General features: G+C 50.3%; 1 protein-coding gene across 1 annotated transcript in view; it reads left to right on the top strand.

Moving 5' to 3' along the window:
- LOC120933538 overlaps positions 1–23,300 on the top strand; it is a 125,325-nt gene that overhangs the window by 35,448 nt on the left and 66,577 nt on the right. Inside the window, exon 3 of the mRNA XM_040346796.1 lies at positions 21,332–21,667. Coding sequence (XP_040202730.1) covers positions 21,332–21,667 — 336 coding nt within the window. The remainder of the gene's footprint in view (positions 1–21,331; positions 21,668–23,300) is intronic.

Here is a 23,300-nt window from a genome sequence, read left to right as displayed (position 1 = left end):
GCGGTGGACGGGCCTGCAAGGGCTGTGGGAGACGCTTCCAGCCGACACGGTAAGCACACTAACTCTATGGAGGGGGATGTAGCTGCTGTATTGTGTAGATTGTTGGGGGTTGGGGGTGGGGGGGGCACCTGATGTTTCTGTGGGGGGTGTTGTATCTGGGGGGGGGTGGGCCGGTTGTCCAATCCCCCCCCCCCTGCTGCTGGCCCGGGGGTGGCGGGCGTTCCGCCTGCTGCGCCGGGGACACCGGCGGGCCTGGGGGAATTTTTCAGGGGGTTGTGGGACCTCAGGTGGCGCCGTGGGTGGGGGGGGGCGGGGGCTGCAGTCACAGCACTCCCTGCGGTGGTGGCGGACATCCCCCTCACCGGGGGTCGGGGCCGGTCCCGGATAGCAGCACAGCGGGGGAAAAGTCGGGGGGGGACAAGCCAGCAGTGGTCAGATCTGATGTGGTGCGCATAGCTGACGCTGCAAAAGGCGAAGTCTACGTTTGTTATGAGGGTCCGCTAGGAGTGCATTTGAAACAGGAGGTGCGGGACAAGATTGTCAAAGGTGAGTACGTGGAAATCTTCTCCCTCCTCCCTTTGGAGAAGTTTAATCTGGACAGAGTGAAGCCAGATGACTCCAAAAAGGAGGATGAGGAGAAGAGGAGGTACAGGCTGATCCCGCGCACTTTTGTGAACTGGTTACAGGCCTTTGCCATTATGGCCAGCGTTATAGGGGAGAAGAATCCGGAACATTGCTCCGGGCTGTTCTGCTATATGGACGCGATTGGGGAGGCTCATCGGGTTTATGGGGGGACGGGTTGGCTGCGTTATGACGAGCAATTTCGTCAGCGCAGGGCCGTTCGCCCCTCTCTCAGGTGGGACCATAAGGATATCAGCCTGTGGATGCGCATGATGTCGGCGCCACGGACGCCGAACCAGTTTTTTTCGGGGGGGGGGTCGGAGGTACATCCACCTCGGGACCGCCGGCCAGAAAAAAGTGGGGGTTATGCTGGAAGTTCAACGAGGTGGCCTGCACATATGGAGGAACCTGTCGTTTCCGTCACGAATGTTCAGGGTGTGGGGGCAGCCATCCATTGTCGCGATGTTTTAAGAAAGGGAAGCGAACAGGGGAGGCTGGGAACAAGAGGGATGACTCCGGTGAAGGGGGAAAGGATGCGTCCTTTCCTAAATAGGTACCCGGATAGGGCGGCGGCTGCGCTGCTTGCCTCCGGTTTCTCGGTGGGTTTTACCATTCCGTGGGCGTTGTCAGAGGTGCCACCTTTGGCGAAGAACTTGCGGTCGGCTCTTGAGAACCCGGGGGTAGTGTCAGACAAGTTGGCCAAGGAGGTGGAATTGGGTAGGATGGGGGGGGGCGTTCGAGGAGGTGCCTTTGCCCAGGCTGGTGGTGTCGCCCCTGGGAGTGGTGCCCAAAAGAGAGCCGAACAAGTTCTGCCTCATTCACCACTTGTCCTTCCCAAAGGGGGGATCGGTGAATGACGCGATTGACCCGGAGGCTTGTACGGTGTCGTACACGTCGTTCGACGCGGCGGTGCAGTGGGTCAGGCGATATGGGCAAGGGGCGCTCATGGCAAAATCGGACATTGAGGCTGCATTTCGTTTGCTGCCGGGACACCCGGACAGTTTTTGGCTGTTGGGCTGCCGGTGGCAGGGGAAGTATTATGTGGACCAGTGTTTGCCCATGGGGTGCTCCATCTCGTGCGCCCTGTTTGAGAAGTTCAGTTCTTTTTTTGGAATGGGTAGTTAGGGACGTGGCAGGGGTAAATTCTGTCATCCACTACCTTGATGATTTTCTGTGCGTGGGCCCCCCGGCTTCCAGGGTTTGCGCGACATTGCTGGCAACATTGCAGCATGTGGCGGAAAGGTTTGGAGTGCCGCTGGCGGCAGATAAGACGGAGGGTCCGACTACAGAATTGAGTTTCCTGGGGATCGTGATAGACTCGGTGGCCATGGAGTGTAGGTTACCTGTGAAGAAGGTGGACAATCTCCGGCTGGAGATAAAAGGTATGTTGGGGCGCCAAAAAGTGCAGTTGAGGGCACTGCAATCCCTGCTGGGCAAATTGAATTTTGCCTGCCGCATCATCCCTATGGGACGGGTGTTTAGCCGACGGCTGTCGGCGGCTACAGCAGGGGTTAAAGTACCGGCACATTTTGTTAGACTGACAAGGGAGCTACATGCGGACTTGCCGGTGTGGCATTCGTTTCTAGAGGACTACAATGGCCGGTCCTTGTGGATGGAAGGCCCGGTGAGTAACTTTGATTTGGATCTGGTCACGGACGCGGCTGGATCTACGGGTTACGGGGCTTTCTTTAAAGGACAATGGAGTGCGGAAGGGTGGCCGGTGGAGTGGGTCACGGAAGGGTTGGTGAAGAACCTGGTATTGCTGAAATTGTTCCCTGTGGTGGTGGTGGCGATGGAGTTGTGGGGGGAATCTTGCAGGAATATGAAGATCAGACTAAACTGTGACAACATGGGGGTGGTCCAAGTCATCAATCGGATCACCAAAATATGGAAAGGGATTTCTCTGTATAGACAGAAAAAAACACTGCGCTATCGTGTAAATAAATTAACAGTGAAAAAAATTAATTTCAGTGAAAAGCTGCCAGTATTAATACTAAAATACCATAGTAAACAAAGAAACAAAAAACAAGATAATACGGCGCTAATATTTAAACCTGTGAAAAATATATATGTGAAATATATCTTAAAAAGTTGAATGCAACATTCATAAAAATAAATGTAAAATAAATGACCAAAAGAATGATCAAAAATTTGATAAAAGAATTGACAATATGGTATTCAATGTGACAAATCCAACCATATAAATAAATGAAGTGACAAAGAATTAGTCCATAAAAAATCAGTGCAAATTAAGTCCAATTAAGGTGAGCATCTGTGATTAATCAGGAAAGGGATCCTCCACCAAAAAGGTCACCCAATGTGTGGGAAATGAAATCTCCTTACCAGAGACAAAGACCGGGCTTTCAACGGTCTAATTCAGCATAAGGATGTTTAAAGTCTTCCTTGAAAAGACTATTCCAGACACTGCTATGAATCACCAGTATTGATAACTCCAAAAGATAGAATCCCATTCAAATCCGCTCCAGTTAAACATTGGTGTTCATAAAAAATAAAGAATGGTAGGAAACCACATAGTGCATTACTGTGTAAACATTGAGCTTTAATAAAAACAGGTGTGCACTTACAGCAAAAACTTTGGAATCTCGCATGTGGGATATGGTATGGAAGGGATGGCGTTTCCTCAAGCCTCCGTTCGCTTCGTGTCTCCGTCCGTCGCGTGTCTCTCCCTCTAACGTGATGACGTCACTGTGGCTAAGCTCCTCCTACGCGTTTCGTCGCAATACGGACGTCTACGGGGATAGGCTGCCTATCCCCGTAGACGTCCGTATTGCGACGAAACGCGTAGGAGGAGCTTAGCCACAGTGACGTCATCACGTTAGAGGGAGAGACACGCGACGGACGGAGACACGAAGCGAACGGAGGCTTGAGGAAACGCCATCCCTTCCATACCATATCCCACATGCGAGATTCCAAAGTTTTTGCTGTAAGTGCACACCTGTTTTTATTAAAGCTCAATGTTTACACAGTAATGCACTATGTGGTTTCCTACCATTCTTTATTTTTTATGAACACCAATGTTTAACTGGAGCGGATTTGAATGGGATTCTATCTTTTGGAGTTATCAATACTGGTGATTCATAGCAGTGTCTGGAATAGTCTTTTCAAGGAAGACTTTAAACATCCTTATGCTGAATTAGACCGTTGAAAGCCCGGTCTTTGTCTCTGGTAAGGAGATTTCATTTCCCACACATTGGGTGACCTTTTTGGTGGAGGATCCCTTTCCTGATTAATCACAGATGCTCACCTTAATTGGACTTAATTTGCACTGATTTTTTATGGACTAATTCTTTGTCACTTCATTTATTTATATGGTTGGATTTGTCACATTGAATACCATATTGTCAATTCTTTTATCAAATTTTTGATCATTCTTTTGGTCATTTATTTTACATTTATTTTTATGAATGTTGCATTCAACTTTTTAAGATATATTTCACATATATATTTTTCACAGGTTTAAATATTAGCGCCGTATTATCTTGTTTTTTGATCAATCGGATCACCGCTTCTTCTTTGCCGGTGGTTCGGTTGCTGCGCCATTTGGTGTTGAGATGCCTACAGTGGAACATATTTATGTATGCGGTGCATATTCCGGGTGTGGACAACAAGCTGGCTGATGCGCTGTCTCGCTTTCAGTGGGACAAGTTCAGAGAGTTGGCCCCGCACGCGGACAGAGAAGGGGTGCCCTGCCCGGGGTGGATGTGGGGGATTGTTTCGGAATCGCCGCAACATGGATCAGGCGCTCGGTGAGTGGGCCTACGTGGGCGGCATATGCCAAGGTCTGGAAGGAGTGGGCCAGTTTCATGCGTGTCACGGAAGACAAGCCAGGTGATGCTGAAATGGGTTTGTTGGTACTGTACTTTGCGGCTAGACACATGGAGGGGGGCGGGTCTGTTTCTGCGCTGGACAAAAAGTTGGCGGCACTGGCCTTTTTATTTAAGCTGCAAGGCAGGATAGATTTTACAAAGTCATTTTGGGTGAAAAAAGCGGTACAGGAAAGGGAATAGGAGCAGGGATACGAGGAGACCGGTGTCCTTCGGAATCTTGCAGGCGATCTGTGGGGTGCTGTCTGAGGTATGCTCGGGTGAGTACGAAGTTGTTTTGTTTAGGGCGGTTTTTACTATCGCGTTTTTTGGGGCGTTCCGGGTGGGAGAATTAGTTAGCCCCTCAAAAACAGTTGGGGGAGGGTTGTTAGTCACAGACGTACAAGTGGGGGAAGGTAGCGTGGTGTTTAGGTTGCGCAGGTCCAAAACAGACCAGGTCGGAAAAGGGGTGGATGTGTTTCTATATGCGCTACAAGGGTCGGGAGTTTGCCCGGTAAAGGTGGTGAGGGAGTTTTTGGCCATACGCCCGGGGCTGGGAGGGCCCCTGCTGATGCATGCGGATGGGTTGTTCGTATCCAAATTTCAGTTCACGGCAGTGTTTAGGAAATGTCTACGGGCAGCTGGGTTCGATGGAAAGCAATTCGCTTCACACTCCTTCTGCATCGGGGCAGCTACTGAGGCGGCTCGGTGCGGGTTGGACGAGGCAGCAGTGAAATGTATTGGCAGGTGGGAATCCAAGAGGTTCAGGTCATACGTTAGACCACATATGTTGATGGAATAGAATGTCACGGAAGGTGGGAGGTGGTGCATGTGGAAGGTGGTGCATGTTACTGTTCACTCAATTGTGTTGTTTGTTTTTCAGATGGTGGTCAGGAGCGCCTCGTTTGGATTTTGGGGCACTCATATGTGTACTGGGGGGCCAGAAGGGCGGAAGCTAGGCCAGAGGGCAGGCAGCTGGGATTCCCTAGGGGCGAGGCCAGGATACGGTGGTTGGGTATTAGGGGGATGGGGTGGGGCAGGGTGCTGCCGGAGGTGCAGCACTATGCCCGACTGGACCGTCGTCCTGATGTGTTAGTCCTCCATGTAGGGGGGAATGATCTAGGAATTAGGCCCATCGGGGACTTGATCACGGCTGTTAAGGCGGATGTATTGACCTTTCGCGCGGCTTATCCTGGAATGCTACTGGTTTGGTCCAACATAATCGCTCGGACCACTTGGCGCATGGCAAGATCGGTAGTGAGGCTGAACAAGGGGCGGATCAAGGTTAACAAGGTGATTGGGAGGTTTGTGGTGAGACATGGGAGGCTAGTGGTAAGACACTTGGAGTTGGAGGAAAACGTCGGCCTATACCTCAGTAGAGATGGTATTCACTTATCCGATGTGGGTATGGAGCTGTGGTTTTTGGATCTACAGGAGGGGATACAGAGGGCCCTGCGGGTGTGGAGGGGCCCGTAAGGGCAAGGTATTACCCTTTCGGGCTGTGGCGGTGTTCGGTGGTCTTTGATGGTGGCAGTACAGATGGGATGAAAATGGTGGTGGGCTCATCGGTGGGATGGGACCCTTATGGGGGATTATTCCAGTGGAACGGTGTCCGCTGGAATACGGGTATGGTTGCACTGCGGTGGTAAAAGGTTCGTCTCCGAGCTGGGTCGGCTGGGGGCCGGTTATGGTTAATGGTTTCCGCAGTGTAAGGTTAAATAAAGGAAGTTTAAGCCGGGTACCGTCAAAGACCAATAAGCTGGGTTATTAGTATTATAAGTGGTTATTAAATTGTTAAAGGAAAAGTTTGGTGTGATTTAATTATTTTATTTAAAATTATTTTGTGGTAAAATAAAAATTTGGCTGTCGTGGCCAATTTGACTCCAACAACTTGTGTCTCTCGTTTATATAGAAGGGGGGGGGTAAGGTAATGGTAACAATATGGTTGGTGTTGGGGGGTAATTGGGCTATCCGAATTACATGGGTCAAGCGAGGCCCGGAGCAACTGCAAGTCAGTGTAGGGCCGGCCGTGACAGGGTTAACAGAAACCCTAGTAGCTGGGGGGGGGGGGAGCAGGAGCGGTGGGAGGGGAGATTATATATATCTCCTACCCTCCGTTTTCCCGGGCAAGTGAGGCGTGGGGGAGCGAAGTTACTGTGTGGTCTGCACAGCCTTCAGTATTTTCGTTGGCCCAGGTAGGAAAGGGGGCGCGAATGGCGGCGATTGAGGACTTATTTGCACGGCTTCGTGCGGAGGCGGCGGTTCGGGGGGAGGACTGGCTACAGCAGCAGCTGGGGGCGCTTCTCCCGCAGGCCGGAGGGGACACTGTCCGAGCAGCGCCGGGGCCTGATCACACAGGCGCGGCGCACACAGCATCAGGGCCTAATCGCGCGGACGCGGCGACAGCAGCATCGGGGCCTACTCATACGGGCCGGGGGGCCTCGCGGGCGCGCTCGTCACGGCCCCCCCGCCGGTATTCACCCAGTCTATCTCCGGGTCGGCAGAGGAGGGATAGCAGCCACGGTAGGGCCCCATCGGGCCCCCCCGCAAAACGCGCGGCGGCGGCGGTTTCAGAGGGCCCAGCCAGGAGCACCAGGAGCAGCCAGGGAGCGAGGGGGGGACAGCCAGGGGGCTTGGATGCAGCGGCCTTACCCGCCCGGCGTGTGGAGCAGTTGGTGACGGGCCCAGGCATGGCGCCTCGGCGTGAGGGATCGCAGGCAACGGTGGCTAGCCCCCCAGCGTCCATGGCTAGCCACTTGCAGGAGGCCCCAGGGGCGAGGGGTCGGGAGGAGCGCGCCGGCAACAGTAGAGGTCCGCCAGGCAGAAAAGCTGCGACTAAATCCGCGCACGGGTCCAGGGCCCGCAGGAGGAGTGAGTCCGGCCCTGGGCCTTCAGCCTCCGGGACCGAGCCGCCCGGTGGGTCATCATCGGGGGAGGAAGTTCTGCTCGATGACCGAGGGAGAGCTGTCTGGCTCAGAAGAGGAGGTCTTGCCCAGGTCGGTGCCTGCAGCGAGGGATTCGAGGCGTTCGGCTGATGGGATTGCTTCCACGCAGCCCGGTAAGTCCGTTTACTCCAATGTTTCTACTGTGCAGTGTGTTGATGTGGTTGAGAGGGGCCTGGGGGGGGGGCCCGGGGTAGGTTGGTGGTGCCCGGGGGGGGGGCTGGGGGGAGTGCAACATCTTCCCAGGTTACGGATGCTCAGGTGGGGAACGCTGGGGTAGATGCTGGATTGCAGAGATTTCTGTCTGGGCTGGAGGCTCTGGTTAGCCAGCTTAAAGGGGGTGACAGACCCCCCGCGAGCCCGGCGGCAGCCTGGGGGCCGGTCGGGGGGACACAAGGGGTGACCGCGGCGGCTGCGGCCCCAGCGGCGTTAGTGGCAGCTGGAAAGGAGGCTGATGGGGGTGGCTTGGGGGCTGGAGCAGCGTTGCAGCCGGAGGCAACGGCCGAGTCGGCGGGGGCCACAGCTAAGAAACGGGATTTGGTGCGTTTGGCGGACGAGGCAAGGGGGCAGGTTTACACTTGTTATGATGCGCCGCTGGGGTCGCATCTGAAACAGGAGGTCCGTGAGAAGATCTGAAAGAGCGAGTACGTGGAGATATTTGCGCTGTTACCGTTGGAGAAATTTAACTTGTACAGGGTTAAGCCGGAGGACTCCAAAAAGGAGGATGAGGAAAAAAGGAGATACAGGCTTATACCTCGCACGTTTGCGAATTGGTCGCAGGCGTATTCTATTTTGGCCAGCGTGATTGGCGAGAAGAACCCCGAGCACTGCTCGGCGCTCTTCAGTTACCAGGAAGCGATCAGTGAGGCCTACAGGTGCTATGGGGGCACGGGTTGGCTTCGTTATGATGAACAGTTTAGGCAACGCCGGGCGATACGGCCAGACATCCGGTGGGATGCAAAAGACATTAGCCTTTGGATGCGGCTCATGACGGCTCCGAGGACGTCTGCGCCGTTTTTTCAGGGGGGGGGGCCGGCGGGGCCTCTTCCCTGGGACAGTCGGCCGGAAAGAAAAAGGGGGTTTGTTGGCAGTTCAATGAGGGCAACTGCAAGTTCGGAGGGTCATGCCGTTACAAGCATGAATGCTCCGGGTGTGGGGGTAATCACCCCTCTTCCCGCTGCTTCAAGCAGGGCAAGGGCCGTTCCGGGGATTCTTCTGGCAAGAGGGGGCACACCGGTGATGGTGAAAAGGATGCTGCCGTTTCTCGGTAGGTATCCGGACAGAGCGGTGGCTCAGCTCCTGGAGGAGGGTTTTACTGTAGGTTTCCGTATTCCTTGTAGTTTGACGGTGGTTCCACCAATGTCTAAGAATTTACGTTCGGCGCTTCAGCACCCGGAAGTGGTTTCTGAGAAACTGCGGAAGGAGGTCGGGCTGGGCCGCATGGGGGGCCCCTTTGGAGGGTCTGGTGGTGTCGCCGTTGGGGGTGGTACCGTAGAAGGAACCGAACAAGTTCAGGCTCATTCATCACCTCTCCTTTCCGAAGGGGGGGTCGATGAATGATGCGATTAATGCAGAGGATTGTTCAGTGTGTTACACATCATTTGACGCGGCAGTGGGTTGGGTCAGGAGGTACGGCCGGGGGGCGTTGATGGCCAAGTCGGACATCGAGGCGGCTTTCCGGCTGTTGCCGGTGCACCCGGACAGCTTCAGGTTGTTGGGGTGTCACTGGGAGGGGGAGTTCTATGTGGACAAGTGCCTGCCCATGGGTTGCTCGGTGTCCTGTGCGTTATTCGAACAATTCAGTTCCTTTTTGGAATGGGTGGTGCGAGACGTGGCGGGAGTAAATTCAGTTATCCATTATCTGGATGACTTTCTCTGCATTGGCCCGGCGGGGTCACGGATTTGCGCGGTTTTGTTGTCTACGCTAGAGCACATAGCGGAACGTTTTGGGGTGCCGTTGGCGCCCGACAAAACGGAAGGGCCTAGGTCTGTCATTCAATTTTTGGGCATTGTCATCGATTCTGATGCGATGGAATGCAAGTTGCCGGAGGATAAGTTGGAAGGCCTCAAGGCGGAGGTTAAGGGTATGATCGGCGTGCATAAGGTGCAACTATGAGCTCTGCAGTCGCTTTTGGGGAAGCTAAATTTTGCCTGCAGGATCCTCCCGATGGGGAGAATTTTTTGTCGACGGCTGTCGGCTAGCACGGCGGGGGTTAGGTTGCCCAATCATTACGTGCGGCTGGTGAAGGAGCATAGGGATGACCTGCTGGTGTGGCACTCGTTTCTAGAGGCTTTTAATGGCAGGGCCTTGTGGATGTCCGACCCGGTCAGCAACTTCGACCTGGAGCTGTATACGGATGCGGCCGGGGGATCGGGATTTGGAGCTTTCTTTCAGGGACAGTGGAGTGCTGGCCCTTGGCCGCAGTCATGGTTGTCTGCGGGGTTTACGAAAAATCTGGTGCTTCTGGAGCTGTTTCCAGTGGTGCTAGCGGTTGAGTTGTGGGGCACATCTTTCCGGGATCGGAAGGTGCGCTTCCATGGGGATAATCTGGGGGTCGTGCAAGTGATCAATCGCGTGACTGCGTCCTCTCCCCCAGTGATTCGTCTCCTGAGACACTTGGTACTTCGTTGTCTGCAGTTGAATGTGTTTGTGTATGCGGTGCATTTACCGGGTGTAGACAATGTCGTGGCTGACGCTTTGTCTCGGTTTCAGTGGGACAGGTTCCGGGAGTTGGTGTCGGACGCGGAGGAACGAGGGGTCCCCTGTCCGGAGTGGCTGTGGCAGATTCCGTTGGAATCATCTCCAATTGGATTAGGAGATCGGTGAGTGAGGGTACTTGGGCGGCCTATGAAAAGGTATGGTTGGAGTGGCAGAATCTTGTGAAGGAGTCGGAGGTGCACCTTTCGGGACCGGAGGTGAGGACACTGGTATTATATTTTTTGTCTAGAAACATGGAGGCGGGAGTGTCTCAGTCGGTATTAGAAAAGAAAATGGCTGGGTTGGCATTCTTGTTCAAGTGGCAAGGGTGGCCGGACTTCACGAAGGATTTCTGGGTGCGCCAAGCTCTCAAGGGGTACAGAAAGCAGGGGCGGCGGCTGGACGCACGCCGCCCAGTGTCTTTCGAGATTTTGAGAGGGCTTTTGGAAAAAGTGGGTACAGTATGTTCGTCCAGGTTTGAGGCTGCATTGTTTGGGGCGCTGGCATTTTTTGGGGCGTTTAGGGTGGGCGAGCTGGTGAGCCCGTCGAAAGCGGTCCAGGGGGGCATGAGGGCCTCAGACGTTGGTTGGGCCCCGGAGGGGGTCACGCTGTGGCTCAGGAGGTCCAAGACGGACCAGAGTGGCAAGGGCGGGGCGGTCCATGTGTTCCCGATTGACGGATCGGAGCTGTGCCCAGTTGGGCTGGTTCGGGACTACCTGGACATCCATCCGGGAGTGGGGGTCACCTTTTTAGTACATGAAAATGGGTCCCCGCTGTCACGATATCAATTTGTGGCGGTGTTTAGGAAGTGTCTGGGAGCGTTGGGCCTCATTGCGAAGGAGTTCTCAGCCCATTCGTTTAGGATTGGGGCGGCTACGGAGGCTGCAAGGAATGGATTGGGTGAAGAAGCAATAAAGCGGATAGGACGGTGGGAATCCAGGAGGTTTTGGTTATATGTCAGGCCGCAGCTGGTGGCGAGTTTGTGTTGAGGGACTGGGGAGCTGGTTTCTTGATAAGGGGAAAATATGGTTCAGTGACTGTTCAAGAGGGGGGTCGTCTCTGTCTTTGGGGGTATGTTGGTGATATGTTCTTTGCTTACTGTTTTTCAGGTGCTGGACCACTGTTGGTCTGGATAATGGGCCACTCCTATGTGGTTCGGGGGGCCAAACGGGCGGAGGCGCGCCCGACCGGTCGCCAGCTGGGGATTTCGAGACAGGAGGCGAGTGTGCGGTGGTTGGGGGTCCCCGGGATGTTATGGAGTAGGGTGGTGCCGGAGGTGCACAAATTTGCACGTTTGGACAGGCCACCGGATGTGCTTGTTATTCATGCCGGGGGGAATGATCTTGGAGTGAGATCAATGTTGGAGATAGCTCGGGACATCAAATTTGATTTTCAGCGGATCCGGATGTCCTTCCCGGATACGGTCGTGGTGTGGTCGGACATGGTGGCTAGGACATCGTGGAGGATGGCTAGGTCAGTGGAGGGGGTGAATCATGCGCGCAAGCAGATCAACAGGAATGTGGGGCGGTTTGTGCTTAAGAACGGGGGGCTAGTGGTTCGGCACCCGGAATTGGAAGTGGACACGTGGCGGTACCTCAGGAGTGATGGTGTTCACCTCACGGACGTGGGGATTGACATGTGGGTGTTGCGCTTAGAGGAGGGGGTACAGCAAGCAATGAGGGTGTGGAGGTGCGCCCGAAGGTAAGGTGTTACCTTTGGGTGCTGGTGGCGGGTGTTTTTGGACTTTGCAGGAGAAGATATTACCCCAAAGATGGACGCCAGTACCCAGCGGTGGGATGGGTTCTGAAGGGGTTTTCTATTTGCCAGTCTACTAATGTAGCTGGAAGGTTGGTGAATGGGGGCACTGCGGTCAATGGTCGTCTTTGAGTCAGCATCGGCTTGAGGCCTATGACCAGAGGTTAGGACACCGCAGTGCCAAAAAAGTGTTACAAGGTTACAAAATGTTAACAAGTTTAGTGGTTAATGGGTCCTGCAAAGTCCAGCACCATTTTAGGAGAGGTTGTTATCTCAGGAAATACGTGTTTTTCTATGTGTTATTGGTTATTTATTATTTAAAGAGTATTTAAAATAAAGGAGGCTGCTACGGCCAGTTTTTACTCCAACATTAAGTAGTGGTCTCATTATTTATTAAGGGTTAATGTGGAGTATTAACGGTAAAGGGGTCTTAGCGGTCAGGGTATATTCTGGTATACCATAGTCATGACATTTCACCTCAGAGATAGCCCTCTTAGGCATAGTCGGACATGTGAACTGATGGGCACCAGTCACTTAAAGCATACCTCCCAACATTTTGAGATGGGAATGAGGGACACCTACTAGCAAAAGTATGTAGGCATAGGACATGCCCCCTGCCACACCCCCTTAAAGGAGAATTAATCAAAAAAAGGTTAATTAAATGCACAAGGCCTTTTTTTACCACTACTATTCCTTTATATTGGCTCTTAACCACTTAAAGCGGAGGTTCACCCTCAGAGAGCACATTTTCCCCTTAGATTAATGCTCGTTGTGTCTAGGGGAATCGGCTAATTGTTTTAAAAAATGATCAGTACTTACCGTTTACGAGATGCATCTTCTCCGTCGCTTCCGGGTATGGGCTGCGGGAATGGGCGTTCCTTCTTGATTGACAGTCCTCCGAGAGGCTTCCGACGGTCGCATCCATCGCGTCACGATTTTCCGAAAGAAGCCGAACGTCGGTGCGCAGGCGCAGTATAGAGCCGCACCGACGTTCGGCTTCTTTCGGCTACTAGTGACGCGATGGATGCGACCATCGGAAGCCTCTCGGAAGACTGTCAATCAAGAAGGAACGCCCGCTCCCGAAGACCCATACCCGGAAGCGACGGAAGAAGATGCATCTCGAAAACGGGTAAGTACGGATCATATTTTAATACAAATAGCCGATTCCCCTAGACCGAACGAGCAGGAATCTAAGGGGAAAAGGGGAAACATTTAATAAATGGGTGAACTCCCGCTTTAAGACCAGGACCCTTAGGCAGCTAAAGGACCTGGCCAGTTTTTGCGATTCGGCACTGCGTTGGTTTAACTGACAATTGCGCGGTCGTGCGACGTGGCTCCCAAACAAAATTGGCGTCCTTTTTTTCCCACAAATAGAGCTTTCTTTTGGTGGTATTTGATCACCTCTGCGGTTTTTATTTTTTGCGCTATAAACAAAAATAGAGCGACAATTTTGAAAAAAATGCAATATTTTTAACTTTTTGCTATAATAAATATCCCCCAAAAACATATATAAAAAAATGGTAAAAAAAAATTGCAATAAGCGTTTATCGATTGACTTGCGCAAAATTTATAGCGTTTACAAAATAGGGGATAGTTTTATTGCATTTTTATTAATTATTATTTTTTTTACTACTAATAGCGGCAATCAGCGATTTTTTTTTGTGACTGCGACATTATGGCGGACACTTCGGACAATTTTGACACATTTTTGGGACCATTGTCATTTTCACAGCAAAAAATGCATTAAAAATGCACTGTTTACTGTGAAAATGACAATTGCAGTTTGGGAGTTAAGGACAAGGGGGCACTGAAGAGGTTAAGTGTGACCTCATCTGTGTTTCTAACTGTAGGGGGGTGTGGCTGTAGGTGTGACGTCATTGATTGTGTGTCCCTATATTAGGGAACACGCGATCAATGACGGCGCCACAGTGAAGAACAGGGAAGCTGTGTTTACACACAGCTCTCCCCGTTCTTCAGCTCCGGGGACCGATCGCGTGACTCCAGCGGCGATCGGGTCTGCGGGTCCCGTGGCTTCAGACCGAGGTCGCGTGCATGCGCCGGGGTCGCGTGCACGCGCCGGCGCGCATGACCCCACGGCTGCGCTTAAAGGGTCACGTACAGGTATGTGGATGTGCCCAGCCTTGCCATTCTGCCGACGTATATCGGCGTGAAGTGGTTCTTAAGTGGTTAAAGGTTACAAATGGAGCCATTTAGATGAAAGGTTTAGCTCTGGGAAACAATTTTTGAAAGATAAAAAGTGAATTTTATATACATCTATATAGATCAGACCAAAATGAGGGACAAATGATGAGGAATGAGGGACAAAGGGACATTGCTCGAAATCAGGGACAGTCCCTCGAAATCAGGGACAGTTGGGAGCTATGCTTAAAGCGTTTGTTAACCCCAAAAAAAGCAAAACAAAAGGATCCTGCTCCTTTAAAGCATGTTATATGACACAGTGCTTGTCCTGTGTCATTTGGCCCCCTGTAACACCTAAAAATCTTGGCAGATCCTGACAGTTTCTCCCCACCCCTCTGTGAACTGACCACGGTGTATCATGGCTGCTGAGACCAGACACCGTGATCAGGTTACGAGCCTCTGTCATCAACAGCCTGCTATCTGCTCTCCTCTCTGCTCCTGTGTACCCCCCCTCCCCTCTTTGTCTGTGTGTGAACCAACCCCCCTTGCTCCTGCTACTCTCATAACACTAACCTGTAAACACCATCAGCACTGCCTCCTATTGCACCCCCCCCCCCCGTGAATGATTTATAAATACAAATGCTGTAAATACCTAATTTACATGACCAGCCAGCTCTTTCCTCCAGACTGGCATCAGCAGAGGAGAAAAGCAGAAAGCTGGCTGGTCATGTGATCACAATCTCGGCAGTGAAATTAGGTAGTTGTAGAATTTATTTTTATAAAGCATACACAGAGGAGGATACTACAATAGGAGGCAGTGCTGATGGTGTATACAGGTTAGAGTGTCTTAACAACCACTTTAAGGTATTAAAACAAAAAAAAGTTTATTGCTCACACCAAAAAAATCCATGGAGAGAGGTGTAAGTATGGGCTTACAATTTTCTTGATGTTGATGCCAAGAGCACAAGTCCCTTCCCCGCTCCTCTTCTTGCTAGAACAGTGACCATTCTGCCGAGGCTGTACCCTCTGCCATCTTGTGCCCACTCAGAAGCCTCCTCCCGACATTCCTGCCCATTGATCTTTATATCCCCAAAGGAGTGCCCAAACAGAAATAGGGTTGCTGCACTTTACTGGTGGCACAAACAGTCACATTACATTGACATACCATCTGGGGTCACTTGACAGTACATTGTCGATCACATTTATTGGACTGTCTGCAGTAGTCACAGATGAAAGCACATGCAGCAAGTAAGCCGTTTTTCCCCTGACAGTTTCTTCCTTCACCTGGGGTCATTATTACTTACTGGAATGGGATCTCATCAGTTGTTTCCTTCATAGGTACACCTATCCTGGCACCCTCCAGGGGGAAAGCTTCACTCCCCTGTCCAGGTCCACCACTTTCTGCCTACATCTACATAGGTGTGGGGGGCGGGGTGGTTTGCGAACGCTAACCGCAAACTTTCGCAAATGTTCGCGAACCGCAAGTTTGGGCGGGCCCCATTGACTTTAATGGCAGACGAACATTAAAAACCTGCAGGTCATATTTGCAGCCACAAAATACTTACTAACTGTGCACAAATAGTCCCAATACATAGACACTGACTTACCAGAAGTATTAAGCGAAAAAACAGATACAGAAGTAAGTGTCGGCCATTACAGGCCCCAAAAATTAGCCGACAGGCGTTCACCTGACAGCAAACAACTTTGTATTCTGTGGCTGGTGGTACATTAGGCATTCACAGGATAAATAAGTGCAGGCCCCAAAAATTAGGCATTCAACGGACATAAAAGGCCTTTTATGCCGCTGTATTTACCTAAGACAGGGACCATGAATTGTTATGGGTGGTGGCGGATATTTGTGGGCTTTCATGAGGAATTTGAATCAAACATGGTCTACTGGTCACATGTGTTGAATTCCTCTGAGATCCATGCCTTATTCATTTTTAGAAATGTGAGGTAGTCAACACTGTCGTGAGCTAGGCGAGTGCGCTTATCGGTCACGACCCCCCCTGATGTGCTGAATGTCCTTTTGGACAGAACACTGTCAATTCCTGTGACTCAAGCGGAGGGTATATGGTAGTGGTGGTGGCGGTGGTGTTGGTGGTGAGCCACTCAACCAAGTCTGTAAAAAAATTTTTGGGAGGGGGGTAAAAAGCAGAGGGATATGGAATAAGAGAGGGATAGAAGTGTCCCCATTATCTCGAGGACAGAGGTTGCCGGGAGGTGAAGGGGATCATATGCCCAACAGTGGGTATTAGGGAACTAAAGGAATAAGAGGGGAAGTAATATGAATAGGAATGGGCCATTGATGGTTTATAATTTGAAGAGTTATGAGTATTTAGAGGGTAGGAGGGGCAACACGAAGTGAGAAGTATATAAACTGAATCTCTGAAGCTGGCATTGGTAAAGATATGTAATGTTTTGTTCCTCTGCTGTTCCTTTTGTTATTTGTTGGTTTTAAGATCAAACGTGTGCTTCTCCTGTTTCAGTTACCTGTTTGCTTTAAAATCAAATAAAAGAAAATTGAAACAGAAGACATTTCCGATGCGCAGTCATTTTTAGCATTGGATCAGGAAGAGGAGGTAGCAAAACCCGCCACTCAGCAGTCTGACGACAATACTCAGATTAGCCCAAGGAGGTTGGCCCCCTGCTGTTGCTGTCTACTCCAAGACCTCCATTGTTAGTGATGGGGAAGGTGACATTGATGATGACGTGTCTACAGACGTCACGTGGGTGCCCACAAGAGAGGAAGAGGAGGGGAGTTCAAAGGGAGAGATGGACCAGCAGATAGGGAGGAGAAGCAGGCCGAACTTACATTGCACAGGAGGGACAAACCAGACTCCTAAAGTATCAGGAGCGAGCCATCAACCATGTATGGTCACATCTGGCGCTCCCAGGACGCCGGCTCATGGCTCCGCAGTGTGGGCTTTTTTTAACGTGTCCGCTGCAGACAATAGTGTTGCCATCTGCAGCCTTTGCAGTCAACGCATAAGTCGCGGTAAGCCCAACACTCACCTAGGGACGACCGCCTTAAGAAGGCACCTGGCCTCCAATCACCGAGCCCAGTGGGAGCAAAGCCATCAGAACCAAAAAAGCCACGCTCCAGGCTCTCACCGTCCAGCCTCTTCTCCTTTTTCTTCTCCTTCTCCTCTATACTCACAATTGTCCTCCACTCCACCTTCCATCATGCCTTCCTCACGTTTTTCTTCAAAAAGGCAGGCTTTCGTGGCCCAAATGTTTGATCGTAAAAAATGATGACGCGGGATAACCCTCTTGCCCAACGATTGACCATTGGAACACCGCAATGGAAGGTCCCAGGAAGGAAATATTTTTCACAGAAGGGCATCCCAGAGCTATATGGCCATGTTCAGCGGTAGGGATGAGCTTCGAGTTTGAGTCGAACTCATGTTCGACTCGAACATTGCCTGTTCGCCTGTTCGGCGAACAACGAACAATTAGGGGTGTTTGCGGCAAATTCGAAAAGCCGTGGAACACCCTGTTAAAGTCTATGGGAGAAATCTAAAGTGTTGATTTTAAAGGCTAATATGCAATTTATTGTCCTAAAAAGTGTTTGGGGACCTGGGTCCTGTCCCAGGAAACATGTATCAATGCAATTTTTTTTTTTTTAAACGGACGTTTTTTCAGGAGCAGTGAATTTAATAATGCTAAAAGTGAAACAATAAAAGTGTAATATTACTTAAAATTTTGTACCTAGGGGGGGGTGTAAAGTCAGCATGTAAAAAAGCGCATGTTTCCTGTACATAGAACTGTCCCTGCACAAAGTGTCATTTCTGAAAGAGAAAAAGCCATTTAAAACCGGCTTTGCGGCTCTAATGAATTGTCGGCTCTTTCAATTACAGAGATGATTCATTCATAAAGAAAAAAAAAATGTGTGGGGGTCCCCCAAATTAAATTACCAGGCCCTTCAGGTCTGGAATGGATATTAAGGGGAACCCCGCAAATATCCATACCAGGCCCTTCAGGTCTGGTGTGGATTTTAAGGGGAACTCCACCCCAAATTTAAAAAAAAAATGGCGTGGAGTCCCCCTAAAAATCCACACCAGACCCTTATCCGAGCACGTTAACCTGGCCGGCCGCAGAAAAGAGGGGGGGACAGAGTGCGGCCCCCCCCTCTCCTGAACCGCACCAGGCCACATGCCCTCAACATGGGGAGGATGGCCTCATCCCCACAACCCTTGCCCGGTGGTTGTGGGGGTCTGCGGGCGGGGGGCTTATCAGAATCTGGAAGACCCCTTTAACAAAGGGGACCCCCAGATCCTGGGCCCCCCCTATGTGAATTGGTAATGGGGTACACTGTACCTCTACCATTTCACGAAGGAAGTGTAAATAGTTAAAAAAAAAACACACAGACACCGTAGAAAAAAATCCTTTATTAATAAAAAAAAAAAAATCCAGCGATGTGAATCCACTGTCTCCTATCCAGCGATGGATGATCTCTCCAGCGACGGATGATCAGCGGTCCGGTCCAGCGATGCAGAAGATCCATCCGTCCAGAGCGCAGCAGGGGAGCTCCACTCTCCGCTAGACACAGCCCAGCGGAATGACGCGCTGGAGCTGTGACATTTCTTAAATAGGGGAATCGGCCACCCGTCACGTGACCCCGCCCCCTCTGACGCACCCTCGTACATCACTGGGAAAGACCCTGAAAGACAGTTCTATGTACGGGAAACATGCGCTTTTTCACATGCTAACTTTACACCCCCCCTAGGTACGAAATGTAAAGTAATATTACACTTTTATTGTTTCACTTTTAGCATTATTAAATTCACTGCTCCTGAAAAAACGGACGTTTTTTAAAAAAAAAATTGCATTGATACATGTTTCCTGGGACAGGACCCAGGTCCCCAAACACTTTTTAGGACAATAACTTGCATATTAGCCTTTAAAATTAACACTTTAGATTTCAAATGTTTGAGTCCCATAGACTTTAACAGGGTTCTAATGTTCACACAAACATTTGGTGTGTTCGCAAGTTCTGATGCGAACCGAACAGGGGGGTGTTCGGCTCATCCTTATTCAGCGGCAAGTGAATGTATCTCTGGCACACAGTGTCGGTGCCAAGATACATCTGACCACAGACACGTGGTCTAGCAAACACGGGCAGGGAAGGTATTTAACTTTTACTGCCCACTGGGTGAACCTTCTGACAGCCGTCAAGCATGTAACCCGTGGCACCCATGTAGATTTGGTTTTACCACCATGGATTGCATGCAGGCCTGCCTCTTCTTCTCCTCCTCCTCCATCCTCCCTCTCCTCCTCGGCTGATTTCTTCTTTTTCGATGCTACCGTCTCTTCTGCTGCTCCGCCCAAGATCCCCAGAACCTATTCGACATGCCAGGTGGGACATTGCCATGCTGTGCTGCGTCTGTTGTGCCTGGAAGACAAGAGCCACACTGGTCCTGCACTCCTTTCAGCTTTGCGTTCACAGGCAGATCAGTGGCTAACACCGCTCAATTTGACAGTTGGTAAAGTGGTGTGCGACAATCTGCTGAGCGCGCTGAAACAGGGCAAAATCACACACGTGCCATGCATGGCCCACATCCTGAACTTGGTCGTGCAGCAATTCGTTGCCAAATACCCTGTGCTCCGACGTCTTGCGGCAGGCCAGGAAAATCTTGGCCTATTTTTCAGAAGATCTTACACGGCCATGGCTCGCCTTGCTGACATTCAGCGGCGACACAACCTGCCCGTCAGACGCCTTATTTGTGACTGCCCAACGCGATGGAACTCAACCTTGTATACGCTTGATAGGCTGCTCCAGCAGAAATGTGCAGTTAACAACTACTCTGCACCGGTACAGGTTCTGGGGAGCTTGTTTTTTTTTCACCGCGCCAGTGACTGCTCATGCGCGACTCATGCAGATTTCTGCGGCAATTTGATGAGATCACCAAACTGGTCAGTCGCAGCCAGGGCGCCATCAGTGACATCGTACCTTACGCCTTCTTTCTGGCATTGCGTTGTGTCATTGATCAAGCCGTCGAGGAGCAGGAGCAGGAAGATGAGGAAGTCGCAATGCTGGATGAATTCCCAGGGGGGGCTACTCCACCTGAGACAAGTCAACAACGGGAGTCTGAAGAGGAGTCAGAGGAGGATGGTGCCGGGGCAGAGGAGGAGGAGCAAGAAGAGCATGCTTTAAACCTTTCTGGGATCCCTGGTGTTGTCAGCTGACCCATCGACAGCTGTCCTCCGGATCCAGCATCAGGGAACGCCTAGACCGACAGGTGTCCGACTACATCTAGTTAATGGCTTATGTGGAGGCACTGAGAAGTGATGAACCCCTGGACTTCTGGGTGGGCAGGCTTGACCTCTGGCGGTTCTCTTGAAAGGAAAGAACGCAGTGACGTCATCGAGTATGACGAGCACGCGCTCGTCACATTCGATGCCGTCGCCGCCATCTTGCTTCACCCTACCTATGCCGTGGAAGCTACTGCACATGCGTCATTTCGAGCATGTGCGGGTTTCCACGGCGACAGGTAAGTATACACACGCTCGGGTTTCTCATCGGGAAACAGGCCGACAAGAATTTCGACGAAAAAAAAGAGAGCAGGTTCTCTTTTTTTCTCGGCGAGATTCTGGCCATATTTCCAGACGAGAAACCTGAATGCCTCATACACACGAATGGGAATCTCTGCAAAAAACAGCTAGAAAACAGATTATTCCCAGTCGTGTGTACGAGGCCTTATGCCGCGTACACACGATCATTTTTTTCGGCATTAAAAAAACAACGTTTTTTAAAACTGTAATTTAAAATGATCATGTGTGGGCTTCACATAATTTTTCGGGTTCTGAAAAACGAAAAAAAAAAAAATCGAACATGCTGCATTTTTTTAACGACGTTTTAAACAATGTCGTTTTTCTGGTTGAAAAAAATTATCGTGTGTGGGCTAAAACGACGTTAAAAACCCACGCATGCTCAGAAGCAAGTTATGAGACGGGAGCGCTCATTCTGGTAAAACTACCATTCGTAATGGAGTAAGCACATTCATCACGCTGTAACAGACAGAAAAGCGCGAATCGTCTTTTACTAACAGGAAATCAGCTAAAGCAGCCCAAAGGTTGGCGTCATCCGAATGGAACTTCCCCTTTATAGTGCCGTCGTACGTGTTGCTAGAGCATTTTTTTTAAACGATTGTGTGTAGGCAAGGCCGTTTTAATGATGAAGTTGGAAAAAACAAAGTTTTTTTAATGCCGAAAAATGATCGTGTGTACGCGGCATTAGAGTCCATAATCATTCAAGAATCCCTGGGACTCTGCTCTCTACAAAAATGTAATCCTCTCTGTTCAGACCCCTATACATATATATATACATATAACCCATTTTGTTTGTTTAGGTACAGAATATATCACTCAGATGGATGAAGTGATGGCGGTTTCAGGTGAAGAGGTCATCATCCCGTGTTATTACTCCAAGGACACCTCGGATATTACAAACGTCATCTGGTATTATGCAGACCAAGAAAGTCATGACTGTACTCATACACCCATACATGAAAGGAGTAACGCACCTCAATATGGTGTGGGTCGGTACTCTTTGGTCAATTTCACTCAAGACGTCTCGCTGCGCATTCATAATCTTCATGTAAATGATCAGAGAAGTTATTGCTGTGTCATCTCTACCACAAGAGAAACACTAAAAAGCAAACAATTTACAACGCTGGTTGTTGCAGGTACAAATACAGAACACTATTCTTTCCTTTCTAATCGTTGATTAACCCCTTCAGCTCCGTAAGGTCTAACCCCCCCCCCCCCCCCCCCCCCCCCTTCACATGATAAGGAACTGGGTATAACAATTGAACTTGAATTATAACATAAAGCATACACATCATTACAATGACCAGGCCACTTTTTGCGATACGGCACTGCGCTACTTTAACTGACAATTACGCTGTACCCAAACAAAATTGACGTCCTTTTTTTCCCACAAATAGAGCTTTCTTTTGGTGGTATTTGATCACCTCTGCGGTTTACATTTTTTGCGCTATAAACAAAAAAAGAGCGAAAATTTTGAAAAAAATATATATATATATTTTTACTTTCTGCTACAAATCATTACCAATAAAAAATTAAAAAAATCTAATTTCTTCATCAGTTTAGGCCAATATGTATACTGCTACATGTTTTTGGTAAAACAAAAAAAAGAACAGTGCAACATTGCAGCAGACAAATCAGACACTAAGGCCCCATACACACGAGAGGATTTATCCGCGGATACGGTCCAGCGGACCGTTTCCACGGATAAATCCTCTCGAGGATTTGCATGGATTTCCATGCGATGGAGTGTACTCACCATCGAATCTAAATCCGCGCCGAAATCCTCTGGCGATGACGTGTCGCGCCGTCGCCGCGATTATGACGCGGCGACGTGCGCGACACTGTCATATAAGGAATTCCACGCATGCGTCGAATCATTACGACGCATGCGGGGGATCCCTTCGGACGGATGGATCCGGTGAGTCTGTACAGACCAGCGGATCCATCCGTTGGGATGGATTCCAGCGGATAGATTTGATAGCATGTCATCAAATATTTATCCATCCCAGGGGATAAATATCCGCGGAAACAGATCCGCTGGAGTGTACACACCATAGGATCTATCCGCTGAAACCCATTCGCTGGGATTTTTCAGCGGATGGATTCTATTGTGTGTTTGGGGCCTAGGTGACAGGGATCAGTGATACCAATACAGTGATTAGTGCTAAAAATATGCACTGTCACTGTACTAATGAAACTGGCAGGGAAGGGATTAACGTCAGGGGCGATCAAAGGGTTAAATGTGTTCCCTGGGAGTGCTTGCTAACTGTGGGGGAGATGCTTTAACTGGGGGAAGACAGAGATCCATGTTCCTGGTTAGCAGAAACAGAGGATCTCCATCTTCCCCTCTCACAGAACAGTGATCTGCCTTGTTTACATAGGCAGCCCGCCATTCTGTATGCCTTGGGAAACAATTGATGGGTGTCCGGACCCGCAGATTGGCTCTCACTGTGAACAAACACAGCCGGAGGTTGCCGGTGGCGCGTGCGCGCACCCCAGACCTGAAAGTGTCCGATTACGTGCCAGGTATGTCTACAGTGGGCAGGCACTAAGCGGTTAAAGAATGTATGAATGCTCCCGACCCAAAGAAAGAAATCATGTACAGGTACGTGATTTTGTGTTGATGGGCTGCCCTGCCACAGTGTATATGGGTATGGCGGTTCGGGAGCGGTTAAAGTTGAAGCCAAAATGTTTTTTTTTTTGTTTGTTTTGAATAGGATGGGGGAAGAAATAAAACCCTTGTCAAGTTTTTTATTTTCAGTTAGAAAG

This window comes from Rana temporaria, chromosome 3 (assembly GCF_905171775.1).
Source record: "Rana temporaria chromosome 3, aRanTem1.1, whole genome shotgun sequence".
NCBI classification, from domain to species: domain Eukaryota; kingdom Metazoa; phylum Chordata; class Amphibia; order Anura; family Ranidae; genus Rana; species Rana temporaria.
The sequence above is the reverse complement of the archived record's forward strand: the minus strand, read 5'-3'. Positions and strand labels throughout refer to the sequence as shown.